Genomic DNA, 17,856 nt, shown 5'->3' with positions numbered 1-17,856 from the left:
AGGAAAACTGCATATTGTGCACTTGAGCTGATAACGGTGCACCATTTTTGGTACAAAAACTGCAACAAATCTCTCAGATTGAGAGGTTAACAACTGGGGAAATGGGGGGGAGGCAAGGGGAACTGTCTTCCCAGATTTTCAAAACTATTCTAGAGTGAAAGGTTAAAAAAAACAAAAGAAAAAGAAAAAGTCCTATTTAGAGGAAAAAGGGACAGACTGATGACCCTTCTCCCAGTACCCGCTCTTCGTTCAGCCAGACCCTAAAGTACAAACCTCTGAGACAAACAGGAAGTAAGGAGCCACAGAAGGCTCTTTAAATGGCACACTGCAGCTCATGCACATCCACATCCTCCTCCAGCTGGGTTTTCTAAGAAAATGGGTTTAGGTGAAATCCAGGCTGCATTATAAAGGTGACTTACCTAGGGCCGAGCTCAAGCAAATCTATGGATTTGGTCTTTAATTCTCCACTTTTTTCATATTCCAGCATAATTCCTATAAAAATAAGCAAACATGTTACAAATCACTAAGGACGAGAGCCTATGGTAAAAGTCGATCAACTTGTACAAAATCTCTTCCATTTTCATTTTTCAAATTTTTAAGTTTTCAACATAAAAAAAAAATGCAGTGATGGTTGGTTCTAAAACAAGGTTGTACAGACCAGCTTTTTCCTGGCCTTCCCCTCCAAATACCCTTAAAACTGTTCAACTGACAATAATAAAAAATAACTGACAGCTGTGTAGAAAAGGTGGAATGGCTAGGGGCCTGAACCCAGGCACGACAACATGGTGAGCTTTGTATCTCCCATATTCCCCGCAAACTGGGGCCTGGAACCACCAAACGGCCTAGAGACAAAAAATAAATAAATAATTGGAAATATCTTGCACCCTGGGACCAAAAGACCAGGAAAAGGCATATGATTCCCAGCGGAAACTCCGGGCTGCCCAATCTCTATCCCACACAACTGGGCCCCAGCCTGCAGCAGCAGAAACAGCAAAGCTCCAGAACTTTCCAGTCACTGCCCCACAACGAGAGCCCTCGGGAGGGCCCTTCTGCCCACAGCAGAGCCAGTGAAGGCCCAGGACTTCCTAGACCCTACTCCGTAATGGGCATTGGTGAGTGGGTCCATCTACCTGGATGCTGCTGGCCCTGCTCCACAAGCAGACACGGAAGCCGCGTCAATAAAGGCCTGTCTCCCTGCCTCTGAATAAGCAGCATAACCAGACTCAGGGGTGGCCCAGAAAGTTATCCAGGAACACAGGTAAGCCAGAAAAACACCTCTGTCCTCCCCTGGCCCCCACTGATTGCACCAGCAGGGATTAACAGGAGGTCAGCAGAACTAAAAAGACAGAGCAGAGCAGGAAACATTGCAAGAGCTCTGGAAAGTAAACAGGGACTAAGGTTTACTAAAGTGGACCGGAACTTACATGCTAGGTCTCAATGGGATGATAGCCTGCTAAGATAGAAGATTTATATGGGATCAAGAGTCTCCTAACATGATAACCAAAATATCCAGGAATCAGCAGCAACAAATCTCCCAACATAACAAAACCAGGAAAAGAAAAGCAACAAACACCAATATCCGGGGTGTAACAAAATCACCCATCACACCAACTATAAAAAGACAACCAACCAACACCAATGCCGAGATGAATCAGATGCTGGAATTATCTGAGAGGATTTTATGGGGGGGGGGGTCATAAAAATACTTCAACTATTACTTATCCATTAAAACAAATAGAAAAATCTCAGAAAATAAATAGAAGTTATTAAAATGAATCAAGTGGAAATTATAGAACTGAAATACACATTAATGTAAGCAAAACTCTTGCAGAAGGGGCTCAGTAGTAAAGATGACAGAACAGAAATAGTGAACTTGAATACAGATCCATAGAATACACTCAATCTGAACAACAGAGAGACCAGACTATAACATACTGAGTAGAGCTACTAAGCCACCTTTCTCTATGGATATGTTCCACCACTTCTAAACTCTAAAATACTGGCTTTCAGACTACTTTACACCTTTAAATATTACTGAGCATAAGAAAACATTCTTATTTTGTAATATTTTAGTATTAAAATTAATAATTTTTAAAAATATAGGGCTGGAACTGTGGTTCAGTGATAGAGCACTTGCCTTGCACATGTGAGTCACTGGGTTCGATCCTCAGCACCACAAAAAGCGAATAAATAAAAAAATAAAGGTATTGTGTCCATCTACAACTAAAAAATCTTTTTTAATATGTTAAGTATTTTAACACAGCAGCATAGTTTTATAAAAATAACCATATCTCCCTCCAAAAAAAACATATAGTAAGAAGAGTAGCACTATATTATACTCTTGCAAAGATCTTTACTCTCTGAATTAGTTAAGGAGAGCTGAATTCTCATCTCTGCTGCTGCATTTGAGCTGTTGCTCTATGTTGCTTTAGATGATGTATAAGAAAAAAAATCTGGTTAAACACAGATATGTAGCCAGAAAAATGGAGGAGTGTATCAATATCCTTTTCAAAGGATGATGGTCATTATTCTTTGATACTACATTTAATTTAACAAGTGGTACTTTCTTAAAAATTGGCCACAGGGTAGAAACTGAAACCGTGTCTGTGAGCTCTTCCATGCTGGCTTCCATTAAAACCCATGGGCCCATCTCCCGTGGTGCAGAGATCTTTATCAAACATGATTGACAATATAACCTTGCTGAGGTATGTGCATTTTCTAAACATTGACATACTTCATCAAACAATATCAAAAATGCACACTTGTAATATCGCTTCCAATCCCCATCATCAGAAAACTTTCACTGTTGGCAAGAGGTCAGGCTCAGGGTAGTAGATACGACTTTTCCGAAATTCTAGTTTTTGTCTGAAAGCGCAAATTCTACTTCTGGCAGAACTGCCGACAGTTTTCAGCTGAAACTTTCACGCTTGCTTTGTTCATTTTCAAGAAATGTATGCCAAGTGCCCAGATAAATCTGGGGAGAAACGACAACAACAAACCTTGCTCATCTGTCCCTGTTTCAAGTAAAAATGGTCTTCCATTAAAAAATAAATAACAAATAAGTAGAGCAGTTCATTCCACAACTCCAACAACCACACGAGTGAGCATTTGCCTCGACGACCTTTGCCCTCACCGTCGCAGGTCTCTCCCATTTCCTCTCCCAGAGTATTCAAAGGGCATCGCACAGCATTTCACTGCCCTGATAAGTGTGGCCTCATCAAGGCCATCCTCCCTCGTGAGGTGACGCTTCCCTGACCTGCGGTGAGGCCCAAGCACTTTCTCCCTTCATTGCTTTTGCACCGTCAGTGCAAATGTCAGTAAGTGGAAAATCGAATTGCACCTTATTAGTGTTATGACAACAGACTTGACCTGGAGTCACCACTGAAACGGTCCAAGGGCCTCAGGGTCCCTCTACGTGTGAGAATCATCGCTGTGAACTAAATCCGATGCAACACGCAAGACTCCAGCGGCATTTCAGATCAAGGGGAAATGGCAAATGCTATCAAATCCCTGCATCCACTTTTCAAAGCACTGAATCGTTGAGATGAAATGTGGCTGAGAAAGCGTGCTCTTGGCACCAGGAAGATCCAAGTCTGCATTTCAGTTCAACCCCTTACTTTTGTCATGATACCAACAAAGTCATCTCATTATAACTCAGTTCTTTCCTCCATAGATAATTCCTAACGTTCAAAGGTTGGGACTAAGTAAGATAGATATAAAACACTTAGCATATAGAATATCTAAATAGCCAGTGCTTATTACTTAGTTATTGATCAAATACTACCCGTGACGTCCTACACAATTACTTTGCATCACTTAAACTGCGTTCATGCCATTTCTTCCCAGTGAGGCTGCAACCTCCTTGAAGGAACATAACGTATCATGGTTTCCTTTTTTTCCAGGTGGACTCTCCTCAGAACCAGTCCTGAAGATGGAGGTCAGCAGGTACATGATTTGGCAAGGATCAAGTACAAGCAATACTTTCAAACACGTGAAATTTACACCTCTCCCTCTCTGGCTTCCATTTCTCCTGAAATGGAATCTCCCCATTATTTTCTCAATCTTTCAAAATACTCAAAGAGTGTTTGCTACATACCTGAAGTACCAGTACATTGACTGGATGTGAGTCCCAGATTGCTTAATCCAACTGACATTCCCTGTCTTTAAACCACATGGCCTTTCAGAAATAATTGCCTCCTCAACCACCTGCCTTCTTCCTCAACGACAGCCTCCCTAGGCTTTTATGAAATCTCTCTCTCTCTTTCTTTTTCTCCAATTACTTTCTGACTTTTCATTCTCCTTTGGTGTTAAAACCTGGTGGTCTTTAGGCTTCAGGTCCAAGAATTCTTTTCTCCTTGCTGTACATTCTTTCCCTATTTAAATTCATCCATGCCCTAGGCTTTAATTACCACCAATACGCCAACTGCTAGTTAAGACTCTCCCGTCGAGGACTTCACTGAGTTGCATACATGTGGTGACTTGCCCTCACCTTACATCAGTGCAGCGTCCTCCCCTTGGGTCCTGCATCCCCTCCAGAGTTCCTCCCAGCATCACACCTCACACTCCCTCAGCTGCACAGTGACCATCTTGGCAGGAGCTCATCTCGACAGTCTCTCTGCACAGATTTGGCACAACCCACACAGGTGCCCAAGCAGCTGTTGTGTGATGAAGTTCAATATTTTAGGACAGAAAAATCTTTTGAAATGCTTCTAGTGACTCAAGAACTTCCCAGAACACCAAAGCACAGGAAGCCAACAACCAGAATTAAGGGGCCAGTTTGACAGTTTGAGTTTGGGTGTCCCGCTCCCGCAAGAACTACTGAGGACCTGAATCCAAGTGCTAGCTCTCCAGGCTAAGAAACAAAAAGAAAACAGGGACCTTTCTACAGAGAGTCAACCACTAAAAGCTCCCGTTCTTATTTCCTTAGAGTGAAAAAAGATATCTCGTGCCACATTGAACTTTTCAGCAAAATGTGGACATCACAACACTTTAAGATCTTAAACCCTATTTGCATGGCACATGAAACAATGGTATGAGCTTGCAAAATAAATAGAATACCAAAAGCTAAGATTAGAATTAGACAAGAAATAGATGGACTGACAAGGGAAGGTGACCTTGATGGAAAGATGATATTGGCAACTGCTAAAGACACCACTGAACATTTAAATATAAAATTGGTGGGGAATGTTCATGACCTAGCTGAACTACTGCATATAACAGAAAATGACGATAAATGGGCAGACATGTTGCTGAAAGAGAAAAGTCAATGTTGTACAGATATTACATTCATCTGTGGAACTGAAAAAGTCAGGGTTTTAGTTTTTCAAACTTGAAAATTTACTCTACCATATGAACTATAAAAGAAAGTATGGCTCTGATGCAAAACTAGGTCGATATAACAGAATTAGCTGTACATGGAAGTTCAAAATAAGGTGAAAGTGATATTTCAAACCAACGGAGGAAGAATGGGTTGTGGAATAATAATGCTGTAATAATCAGTTGGACTTTTGAAAAAAAAATACATTTCTACCACACACAATGTACAAACACAGATCCCAGGTTGATTAGAGATTTGAATATTAAAAATAAAACAAAAATAGTTTGAATGATAGAACATATTCATATTTTAGTGTCTGCAATCAGCTTTTTAAGCAACAGCTACTAATGAAAACAATGACGGATTTGTCTGAAACGAATCTTAAACTTCTGCACAGGAAGACACCACAAAGTTAAAGACAAATGATGATAAGCAAAATTGTTTCAACAAAGCTAAGGGAACTTCAGATGAAGAACTCCAAAACACATTTTTTAAAAAGAACAATGAACAAAAGGCATGAATGGCCAATTTGCAAACAAAACAAAAACACACAATGGCCAGTAAATATGCCAAAGTAAGACTTTCATCTTCATTAATAAGAAAGAATACTAAACAAAATAACAGGTATCATTTTTATCCATCAGATTAGCAAAGATGAGAGGGACTGATAGTGCTCAGCATTAGCAAACCTAAAAAATACAAGTGCTCTCAGAACTATTGGTAGACAGGTTGTGACTTTATTCAAAGAGTCATCACACCTTCAGGAGGATGGGGATGACCTTAGCTATTCCTTTCTGCCTTTGTAATGTTTGGTCATAGGTAAATATTACCTTTATAATAGAAAGGCACACAAAAATAAGAAGAAAAGAGAAAATTAGGGAGATCCAAGATGGCGGACTAGAGGGAGGTTGTGTTCTTTGTCACTCTGTGACTCCAGTTTCAAGCAGAGGATATCTGTTTCTTGGTGAGGCAGTTTTTGCTGATTATCGATCCCCTGCTGTTTACCCCATTTGTCTGCTGTGATCACCTACAGTCTGCCAGCATATTGACGCCTTTTTTGAGTGCAGATTGCTCACTGTCAGGCGCCTATCATCCGCCATTTGCCTGCCTCTCACTTGTCCATCGCCTGCCTTACACCTATCCATCACCCAACACACGAGGTTCATCTCCCGATCGTCCGACAACAGTCTGCAAACTGATCGCCAACCGTCAGTGGAGCACCAGCTGCCTGCTGTTGCCTGGAAGTTCAATGTGATAGTACCTGCAGGTTTGATTACACGTGGCTGCTGCCATTTTTAGACAACAGCCAGGCCCCAAAGGACCTCTGGCCGGACTGACTGAGCCCCATTTCCAGAATCCCTCAGCCCGACCGATCACTCCCTGCCTCTGGGGCCCTCACATCGACTGACTGCTTCCTGCCGCCAAAATTCCCAGACCAACTGACTGCGCCCTATCACCAGGACCCCAGACCGACTGAGCACCTGGCCTCCAGGATCCCACAACCACACCAAACACATCCGACCTACAGGACCCCCTGCCTGACCAACCGCACCCTGCCTCCAGGACCTCCGGCTGACCACATCCCCACCCTGAGCTGCAGCTCCCCATTTGCCAACACATTTAGAAGCCAGAGTGGCCATCTTGGATAATGCTGGAAGCCAGAGCTCCGATCCTTAGGTAGGGCAAATCCCATCTTGAGATGCCTGCTGGAGGCTTGAAGCTCATTGTCAGGTACCTCTCAAGCATCAGGCTACTGAACACTGGGAGGTTTCATTACTATATGACTGTTAATACTGTAGATTTTCTTTATTCTCCTTATTGAAAAAATTTAAGTTTTTATTTCTTTACTTTTCTTGCTCTCTTTTCCTTTTGTTTACCTATTCCCTCAGAGTCTCTTTCTCCCTTTTTTGCATGCTAATATCCAATTTCTTTTGATTACACTCTCACATTTTCTATTATCTAGAACTTCTGTATATTCTTTTCTTATCCCATTAAGAGCCACATTCTACATCCCTCTGCATCCTCTTTGTCCTCCATTAGAAACTGCAGACCTTATTGCAAATCTGTTTGTTTTACTGAAGATAATATTTGAACTCATTCTGTTTATTATGACAATTTTGTTATTATCCTCATAGAGGCTATTTGGTCTAGGATTGCATAGTGTCTGAATTGGGCACTGCTAATATTGATCTCCCCTTAAAGAAAGGGTTTTGGAAACCTATAGGGCCACTATAAGCCTATAGGGGGAAATCTGCAATACTCCAGATCTGCACTGCTAGAGGGGAAGATACATGAGCAACATGAAAAAACAAGGGAAGAAAATGATCCAAACAAATCTAGATTCTATATTAATAGAATCCAATGACAGTATGTTAGAAGAAATGTCAAAAAAGGACTTTAGATTATACATGATTAAGATGATTCGTGAAGCAAAGGATGAGTTAAGAGAGCAAATGCAGGCAATGAATGATAATACCAATAAGCTGAAAGAGCAACTGCAGGAACAAAAGATCATTTCAACAAAGAGATAGAGATTCACACACACAAGAAAATCAAACGGAAATCCTTGAAATGAATGAGGGAAACAATAAACCAAATAAAAAATTCAATGGAAAGCATCACCAAAAGACTAGACCACTTGGAAGACAGAACCTCAGACAATGAAGACAAAATATTTAATCTTGAAAATAAAGTTGCCCAAACAGAGAAGATGATAAGAAATCATGAACAGAATCTCCAAGAACTATGGGACATCATGAAAAGACCAAATTTAAGAATTATTGGGATTCAGGAAGGCACAGAGATACAAACCAAAGGAATGAACAACCTATTCAATGAAATTATATCAGAAAATTTCCAAGACTTGAAGAATGAAATGGAAAATCAATACAAGAGCTTACAGAACACCAAATGCACAAAATCACAACAGGTCCACGCCAAGGCACATTATAATGAAAATGCCTAACATTCAAAATAAAGATAGAATTTTGAAGGCCGAGAGAAAAGCATCAGATTACTTATAGGGGAAGACCAATATGGATAGCAGCCAACTTCTCAACCCAGACTCTAAAAGCTACAAGGACCTGGAACAACATATTTCAGACTCTGAAAGAACATGGTTGCCAACCAAGAATACTATACCCAGCAAAACTAACCTTCAGATTTGAAGATGAAATAAAATCCTTCCATGATACACAAAAGTTAAAAGAATTTACAAATAGAAAGCCTGCACTACAGAGTGTTCTCAACAAAATATTCCATGAGGAGGAAATGAAAAACAATAATGGAGGTCAGCAAAGGGAGGAACTACCTTAGAGAAAAACCACTCAAAGGAGAAACCAAGCCAACTTAAAAACCAAAAATAAGCCAAATGACTGGGAATACAAATCATATCTCAATAATAACCCTGAACATTAATGGCCTAAACTTATCAATCAAAAGACATAGACTGGTAGAATGGATTAAAAAGAAAGACCCAACAATATGCTGCCTGCAAGAGACTCATCTCATAGAAAAAGACATCCACAGACTAAAGGTGAAAGGATGGTAAAAAACCTACCATGCACAGGGACTCAGTAAAAAAGTGGGGGTTTCCATCCTTATATCAGACAAAGTGGACTTTGAGTCAAAGTTAGTCAGAAGGTATAAAGAAGGACATTTCGTACTGCTTAAGGGAGCCATAAATCAGGAAGACATAACGACAGTAAATATTTATGCCCCAAACAATGGTGCATCCCTGTACATCAAACAAATCCTTCTCAATTTCAAGAATCACATAGACCACAACACAATAATTCTGGGTGACTTTAATGCACCACTGTCATCACTAGATAGATCTTCCAAACAAAATCCAACCAAAGAAACCATAGAAACTCAGTAACACAATCAATAACCTAGACTTAACAGACATATATAGAATATTCCATCCATCAACGAGTGGATTCACTTTCTTCTCAGCAGCACATGGAACCTTCTCGAAAATAGACCATATGTTATGCCACAAAGCAGCCCTTGTGTTCTATCAGATCATAATGGACTGAGAGTAGAAATCAATGACAAAATAAAAAACAGAAATTACTCCAACACCTGGAGACTAAATAATATGCTATTGAATGAAACATGGATAACAGAAAACATCAGGGAGGAGATAAAAAAATTCTTAGAGGTCAATGAGAATGATGATTCAACATATCAAAATCTCTGGGACACTATGAAAGTGGTACTAAGAGGAAAATTCATTGCATGGAGTGCATTCTAGAAAAGAATGAAAAGTCAACAACTAAATGACCTAACATTACAGCTCAAAGCCCTAGAAAAAAAAGAACAGAATAACAGCAAAAGTAGTAGAAGACAGAAAATAATGAAAATCAGAGCTGAAATCAATGAAATTAAAACAAAAGAAACAATTCAAAAAATTGACAAAGCAAAAAGTTGGTTCTTTGAGAAAGTAAACAAAATAGACAAACCCTTAGCCACACTAACAAAGAGAAGGAAAGAGAAAACTCAAATTACTAAAATTCATGATGAAAAGGGAAATACCACTGAGATACATACCATAATGAGAAGTACTTTGAAAATCTGCATTCCAACAAATAGAAACTACCGAAGATATTTCTAGAGACATATGCTCCTCCCAAACAGAACCAGGAGGACATACACAATTTAAACAGATCAATATCAAGCAATGAAATAGAAGAAGCCATTAAAAACCTACCATCCAAGAAAAGCCCAGGACCAGATGGTTTCTCAGCCGAGTTCTACAAGACCTTCAAAGAAGAACTCAATCCAATACTTCTCAAAGTATTCCAGGAAATAGAAAAGGATGGTACCCTACCAAATTCATTCTATGAAGCTAATATCACCCTCAAACCCAAACCCAGAAAAGACACATCAAGGAAAGAAAATTTTAGACCAATATCCTTGATGAATATAGATGCAAAGATCCCTAACAAAATATGGGCAAATCGTATCCAAAACATATTAAGAAAATCATGCACCACAATCAAGTGGGGTTCATCCCTGGAATGCAAGGATGGTTTAACATCCGTAAATCAATAAACATAATCGATCATGTCAATAGACTTAAGGATAAGAATCATGTGTTATTTCAATTGACGCAGAAAAAACATCTGACAAAATACAACACCCCTTCATGCTCAAAACACTAGAAAAAATAGGGATAGTAAGAACATACCTGAACATTGTAAAGGCTATTTATACTAAGCCCATGGCCAACATCATTCTTAATGGAGAAAAACTGAAAGCATTCCCTTTAAAAACGGGAACAAAATAGGGATGTCCTCTTTCACCACTTCTATTCAACATTGTCCTCAAAACTCTAGCCAGAGCAATTAGGCAGACTAAAGAAATTAAAGGGATATGAATAGGAAAAGAGGAACTTAAGCTGTCACTATTTGCTGATGACATGGTTCTATATTTAGAGGTTCCAAAAAACTCCTCCAGAAAACTTCTAGACCTGATCAATGAATTCAGCAAAATAGCAGGCTATAAAATCAACACGCATAAATCTAAAGCATTTTTATATGCAAGCAACGAAACAGCTGAAAGGCAAATGAGGAAAACAACTCCATTTGCAATACCCTCAAAAACAAAATAAAATACTTGGGCATCAATCTAACCAAAGAGGTAAAAGATCTCTACAATGAAAACTTCAAAACATTGAAGAAAGAAATTGAGGAAGACCTTAGAAGATGGAAAGATCTCCCATGTTCTTGGATAGGCAGAATTAATATTGTCAAAATGGCCATACTACCAAAAGTGCTATACAGATTCAATGCAATTCCAATTAAAATCCCAATGATGTACCTTACAGAAATAGAGCAAGCAATCATGAAATTCATCTGGAAGAATAAGAAACCCAGAATAGCTAAAGCAATCCTTAGCAGGAAGAAGGAAACAGGGAGTATTGCAATACCAGAACTTCAACTATACTACAAAGCAATAGTAACAAAAACGGCATGGTATTGGCACCAAAATAGACAGGTAGATCAATGGTACAGAATTGAGGACACGGACACAAACCCAAATAAATACAATTTTCTCATACTAGACAAATGTGCCAAAAATATGCAATGGAGAAAAGATAGCCTCTTCAACAAATGGTGCCGGGAAAACTGGAAAACCATATGCAACAGAATGAAACTAAACTCTCCTATCTATCTCTCACCCTGCACAAAAATCAACTCACAATGGATCAAGGACCTTGAAATCAGACCAGAGACCCTGCATCTTATAGAAGAAAAAGTAGGTCCAAATCTCCAACTTGTTGGCTTAGGATCAGACTTCCTTAATAGGACTCCCATAGCACAAGAAATAAAAGCAAGAATCAATAATTGAGATAGATTCAAACTAAATAGCTTTTTCTCAGCAAAGGAAACTATCAGCAATGCGAAGAGAGAGCCTACAGAGTGGGAGAATATCTTTGCCACTCATACTTCAGATAGAGCACTAATTTCCAGAATATATAAAGAACTCAAAAAACTCTACACCAAGAATACAAATAATCCAATCAACAAATGGACTAAGGAAATGAATAGACACTTCACAGAAGAAGATCTACAAGCAACCAACAAACATATGAAAAAATGTTCACCATCTTTAGTAATAAGGGAAATGCAAATCAAAACTACACTAAGATTCCACCTCACTCCAATTAGAATGGCGATTATCAAGAATACAAGCAACAACAGGTGTTGGCGAGGATGTGGGGAAAAAGGTACACTCATACATTGCTGGTGGGGCTGCAAATTAGTGCAGCCACTCTGGAAAGCAGTGTGGAGACTCCTTAGAAAACTTGGAATGGACCCACCATTTGACCCAGCTATCCCACTCCTCGGCCTATACCCAAAGGACTTAAAATCAGCATATTACAGAGAAACAGCCACATCAATGTTCATTGCTGCTCAATTCACCGTAGCCAGATTGTGGAAGCAACCTAGATGTCCTTCAATTGATGAATATAAAAATAAACTGTGGTATATATATATATACACAATGGAATATTACTCAGCTATAAAGAATAATAAAATTATGGCATTTGCAGGCAAATGGATGCAGTTGGAGAATATCATGCTAAGTGAGATAAGCCAATCTCAAAAAACCAAAGGACGAATGATCTCGCTGATAAGCGGATGATGACACATAATGGGGGGTGGGTGGGGGGCAAGAATGGAGGAAGGAGGGACTGTATAGAGGGAAAGAGGGGTGGGAGGGGTGGCGGGGAACGAAACAATAACAGAATGAATCAAACATCATTAGCCTATGTAAATCTATGATTACGCAAATGGTATGCCTTTACACCATGTACAAACAGAAACAACATGTATCCCATTTGTTTACAATAAAAATAAATTAAAATTAAAAAAAGAGAAAATTACAGGGTTCAACATGATTAGAACATGAACTATTGAGGAACAAGGTCTCTGCATGATCACTTGGCTCAAGTGAGCTACAATAATTTGAAAAGTATGAAGTCAACATAAATCAAGGCACTGTCATCAACAAGAATGGTGTCTTTCCTTTCCTTGTCTGTCACTTTAAGTTTAAAGTGTTACATATAAAAGTACTCAACATTCATTATTTATTATTGAAGTAAGTAAGCACTCAATAAATATTTGAGTAAATAAATCGTATAAACAATGAATGAGCAATATAATCATCTGTAACTCAAAGGAAAAGATTAGGAAACTTGAGCACTTGACGACCCACACAGTTTAATCTAAAGTCCTAAGGAGACACATTTAAAACATCTAGCAAACAGATTAACAAAAGTCAGCTTTCTACATGCCCTGTGATTTTGTTTCTAGCAAAAGAAACAACGCTTAAAGTCCTCAGGCTGACTACTGGAGATCAGTTGAGCGGCTGAACACATGGATCTAGAAAAGAACAGGCAATAAGCATAATTCTCAAAACGCTTAGGTATGAAGCCTCTGCCCTCCACATTTTGCAATGTATTAAAAAGCTATGCTTCCGCCGAGTAAAGGGACACAGGCCTGCAATCCCAGTAACTGGGAAGTCTGAGGCAGGAGGATCAGGAGTCCAAAGCCAGCCTTGGCAGATTAGTGAGGCACTTAGTAACTCAGTGAGACCCTGTCTCTAAATAAAATTTTAAAAAAGGGCTGGGGATGCAGCTCGGGGGCACTCCTGGGTTCCATCCTAGTTACCAAAAAAAATTAAAAAGGCTGTGCTTCAATACTTATTAGTATCCTTTACCCAGTTCAACAGAAACCTTTAAAGCGCTCAGAGTAACTGATGTCTATTTAGTTCCTTCTCCTGGCCAAAGAACTGGGACTGCATACAAAGAAAATAAAAGACAAAGTTTGACAAAACTGAGTCCGTGGAAAGGCATGTAGTCAGTGCCTACACCAATTCACAAACCCAAGACTCTGCAAGTTAAACAATGTGCCCAAGATAAAAGGGGAATGTCCCACATCTGCTCAGCCAAATGTCACTGCTATTTACCTTTCGTCACCTGGAATTCAGGTAGGGAGAGGGCTAATTCATTGGATGCTAACAAAGGAATGTTCCAGACCTATGTCATCCCAATGTCAGTGGGAGGACTGGAGCCAGAGAATTTTCTAATTGCTCTCTGTGCAGAAGTAATGAAGCCTGAGAATGATGCAAGGGTGACTGATTTTCTTTTCTATTTGATAACGTTATTGAAACACCCACTTGCTATTCATTAGTGTGTTGAAAACTTGCAGATAATATGACCCAGTGAAGATTGAATATCTAAGAACATAAGTAATAGCACCTCATTATAAGATAATCATTAAAGCAATCATTAAAGCAAGTCTGAGTCTAAATCCTTACTTGAGTCTGAGATCCTCACTTGAGTCAGAACCACTGACTTGTAGGGCTGGAGCAGACATGGAGATCACTGATCTGACCTGGTCACATTTTGGGACACATCCTGGCACCTCATATCATTAAACTCACTTATTCAAAATACGCATGCGTGCCAGTTTTACAGAGGCCCAGAGTAGGGACACACCTGACCATCCAAGACCCACCTAGAAGAGTCATACTTCTGGAGGAGTCCTGGGGAAATGGGGGGTGGGTGTCGGAGGTAAAGGCAGCAGGTCCTGTAAGGCCCTGGAGAATGTGGCCCTACTTTCCGTGAGATAAAAAGCCCTCGGCGGGCAGTGGAGTGTGGCCAGATTCATGCTCTCACAGTCATCCGGCTGCTGTGGTGAGACAAACTGAAATTTGGTGAGGGTAGAAGTCACAGCAGTAGAGAGAACAAAAGTAGTCAGAGTGGGGAGAAGTTCCTGGATTCCCTGTGGGTTTCCCAAGGTGTACTGACAGACAGAATTTGCCCCTGGAGCCGATGTTATGAAAGGAGAGACAAGGATGAGACCAAAATGTTGGCAAAAGCAAGTGACATGGAGACCATAGAGGACCCCAGTCCATGCGGGATGCACATTGGATACTCAAATGAAGGTGTCGAGCTGACAGTTACTCGCAAAGAGCTACTCAGGATGACTTTACAGCAGTGAGCATAAGTGAGACCATAATGAGTGCAGATGGACAAGAGAAGTCCAAGAGCAGAGATCTGGGGCATTCCATCAGACATTAAGAGATCAGAACAAGATGGACCTAGGAGGGACGGCGAGGCAGAAGGGAAAACAGTATGCTCCCCGAAACCAAAGGAGGGCAAACAGGTGGAATGCTGCTGTCAGGCCAAGAAAGGTGAAGGTCGTGACGTGGTTAGTGGATGCAGCAATGGGGAGGTCACCGGGGATCTTCAACAGGGAAGTTTCAGGAGAGCAATAAGCGAAAGCATGATAGGAGTAAACTCAAGACAGAAAGAGGAGAGAAGTTGGAGGGAGCATTCTTTCTGGAAGGTTTACTCTGGCAACTGGAAGGGGCCAGCAGGTCCACGTGGTGAGTGACAGTGGCACTGTCACCATCTGACTGATGGCTCACAGATCAAAACAAATTGCCCAAGGGGAAAATTGCATATGGCGAGACTCAGTTACTCAGTCTTCAGAGACCACATTTCTACCCACACACCACAACAAAGGCAAGGCATTCACTTATCAGATGATTTGTGGGAAACAGCGCTGGCCCACGTGTGAGCACTGGCGAAAGAAAACTGGGCTTGCCTGAAGAAAACAGGCTATTATTCTTAAGTTAAAATGGCCCATGTACTATCCCTCCTCCATAGGGCCTTCTCATGTTATTTTTCAGTTAGAACTCTAAGAGAGAAAATGAGTGTCTTTTCTACAAATATGAACTCTACTTTGGAGAAAGTGGCCCCTTCAGGCCTCCACTTGTGTCCCTTGAGATTTTAAATACTTATTCACACCAGTTCCATGCCTGGATTGACCTCTTTCATAATCCACATTTGTGCATGCACTCAGCAAACAGTGAATGCTTCCTACATCCCAGGATCTTTTCAGGAGCTATAGATACAGAAGTGAACAAAAGACACCAGGTCTAATTCTCATGGAGTTTATATTCTATGGGAAAGAGGTGGACATTTAAAATATCAATTATACAGAGAGTGTCAGATGATGATGAATACAATAAAAGCAACAAATAGCACGGAATAAAATCAGAGAGGGGTTCTCTGAATGGATAGTAAAGGAAGATCTCTCTCTGGGATGGCGACAGGACTGAAACCAAACAAAGAAGACAGCCATTCCAAGGCCTAGGGAACACTAGGTCCAGGAGGACAACAGTCAGTGAAAGACCCTCCTTAGGTCTTACACGAACAGTGAAAGAAGTCTGAAGTATACAAAGAGTGTAGAAGACTGAGGTTCTAGAAGTCAACAGCACAGGCTGGGCCAAACCCTGCAGAGTGCATATTTTATTCTTAGCATAACAAAAGACTATGGGAGATGTTAAAATTCAGCTTTCACTGGCTGCTGGTGACAGACAGATTGCAGAGGATGAGCATGAAAACCAGGGCCATAAGCAGCCCTTCAAGAGGTGGTGACTGCCAGAATGGAGGGCTGGACCAGGTGGGTAGCTGGAAGGGATGTTACATCAAGAAAACTGTGCCAAGGAAAGGGGGACAATCGGATGGATTCACAGAATATTTGGGAGTAGAACTGACAGAATCTGTTGGTGGAATGGGAAGGAGAGTGCAGAGTGGTGGTGAGGGATGACCAGGAAGAAATAAGAGAGGACCAACAAAGTTCCTGCCAGAAAAACTAGATGGATGGTGAGGGTGCCATCAACTGACACAGTGCAGTCTGAGAAAGCCACACAACCAGGACAGGATCGGAGAAAAGGAACCATGAGCTCTCTCTCTACCAGACATTCTGGTTGAGGTGTTCACCAGAGTCGGCTGCACTGCTGGGAAGAGTAAGGCACTCACCCTTCAGCTCTTCAGGTCCCATCTCTCATAAAGCTGTCTTAAATCAAACTGGTCCAAAGAGACCCTACCCTCCTTTGAAATCTTTATGCCACTTCTTATCCAAACTTCACGCTGGGCGAGTGCACTTTGGTCATCTCTTGCTCTGTGGCAAGTCTTGCAGGTTTTACTTCATTTCTTATTTTTAATGAGTTGTGAACTAAAAGTCAAGAGTTCAAGTCCTATTTTTGCCCCTAACAAACTGGTTGATCAGTGCCTCCCCATATTCTCTAAAGGCAACCAGGCCCTCACCACCAAAACAAGGGGACTAGAAGAGAATATCTAACCCTAAAACTATAGCATTTGATGGGGTTATTTCACAATTATTTCACTCATTGGGATCAAGGACTAGGCCCTTCTTTAAAGTCTCAGCAAGGAGCACACAGCATTGACACTGTGGGCTCTCAATAAATGTGTTCATAGATAAGCTCAGACCCAACACAGCCCCCAAACTGAATATGCTTCTCCGGGTTTGCATTTTTCTTTTCATACTCCGTACACCTTGACTTGATCGTTCTGGAGCATTTAGAATAAAAAGTAACGTGGTCCCTCTGTTGTCTTCCCTTCCAGAAACCAATACCCCAGATCACCTGTCAGCACCTCTCAGGCCCCTGCCCAACTCGTTGCTGGGAACCCAGAAAATGTGGCATTTAAAAGTTTAAAGACTTTCTAAAAATCTCTTTAAAAGTTTTGAGGACCAGCGCCCGGCATGTGGGAGAGTGAGGGGTTCAAACTGGGAATCGCCAGACTTCCCCACCCGCCCGGGTCACTTGGGCGCGACCCGCGGTCCCCTCCTCCGCCCCAGCCCTGCGCAGCTGGGAGTTCCGGGCCCCACGGGAGGGCGGAGCCCGTACCTGGAGGGTAATACCGGAGTAGGAGGCTCTTGAGCTTCATTTTCTCGCTCTCAGATCCCATGCTGAGGGGCTTCGTAGCCATGGCAATGCCAAACAGCCGCAGGTCGCGGGCGCGCATGCGCGGCGCCTTCGCGGTGATGGGGCGCGGAGCTGCGAGCGCCGGCAGGTGCGCGTCCCGGGGCACCCGACCTAGGGCACGGGACCCAGGGCACCGGACCCAGGGCACCGCCGGAGGGCTGGAGCGGGGCCGGCTCAACTCCTTGGATAAGAGCTTTCTTTACATTCGTGAAGTTTCCCCAAAT

The 17,856-nt window shown here is 41.4% G+C and overlaps 1 protein-coding gene across 1 annotated transcript in view; it reads right to left on the bottom strand.

The window, feature by feature from the left end:
- The window catches only part of Daw1 (dynein assembly factor with WD repeats 1), a 66,247-nt gene extending 48,599 nt beyond the window's left edge, over positions 1–17,648 (bottom strand). The window contains exons 1-2 of the mRNA XM_047546275.1: positions 17,555–17,648; positions 420–492 (exon numbers count right to left, since the gene is read on the bottom strand). Of these exons, the coding sequence (XP_047402231.1) occupies positions 420–492; positions 17,555–17,636 (155 nt within the window). The 5' untranslated portion in view covers positions 17,637–17,648. The remainder of the gene's footprint in view (positions 1–419; positions 493–17,554) is intronic.
- Between the last annotated feature and the right edge of the window lie 208 nt (positions 17,649–17,856).

The sequence above is a fragment of the Sciurus carolinensis genome, chromosome 3 (genome assembly GCF_902686445.1).
Source record: "Sciurus carolinensis chromosome 3, mSciCar1.2, whole genome shotgun sequence".
NCBI classification, from domain to species: Eukaryota; Metazoa; Chordata; class Mammalia; order Rodentia; family Sciuridae; genus Sciurus; species Sciurus carolinensis.
Note: the sequence above shows the minus strand (reverse complement) of the source record. Positions and strands in the feature narration are given on the sequence as shown.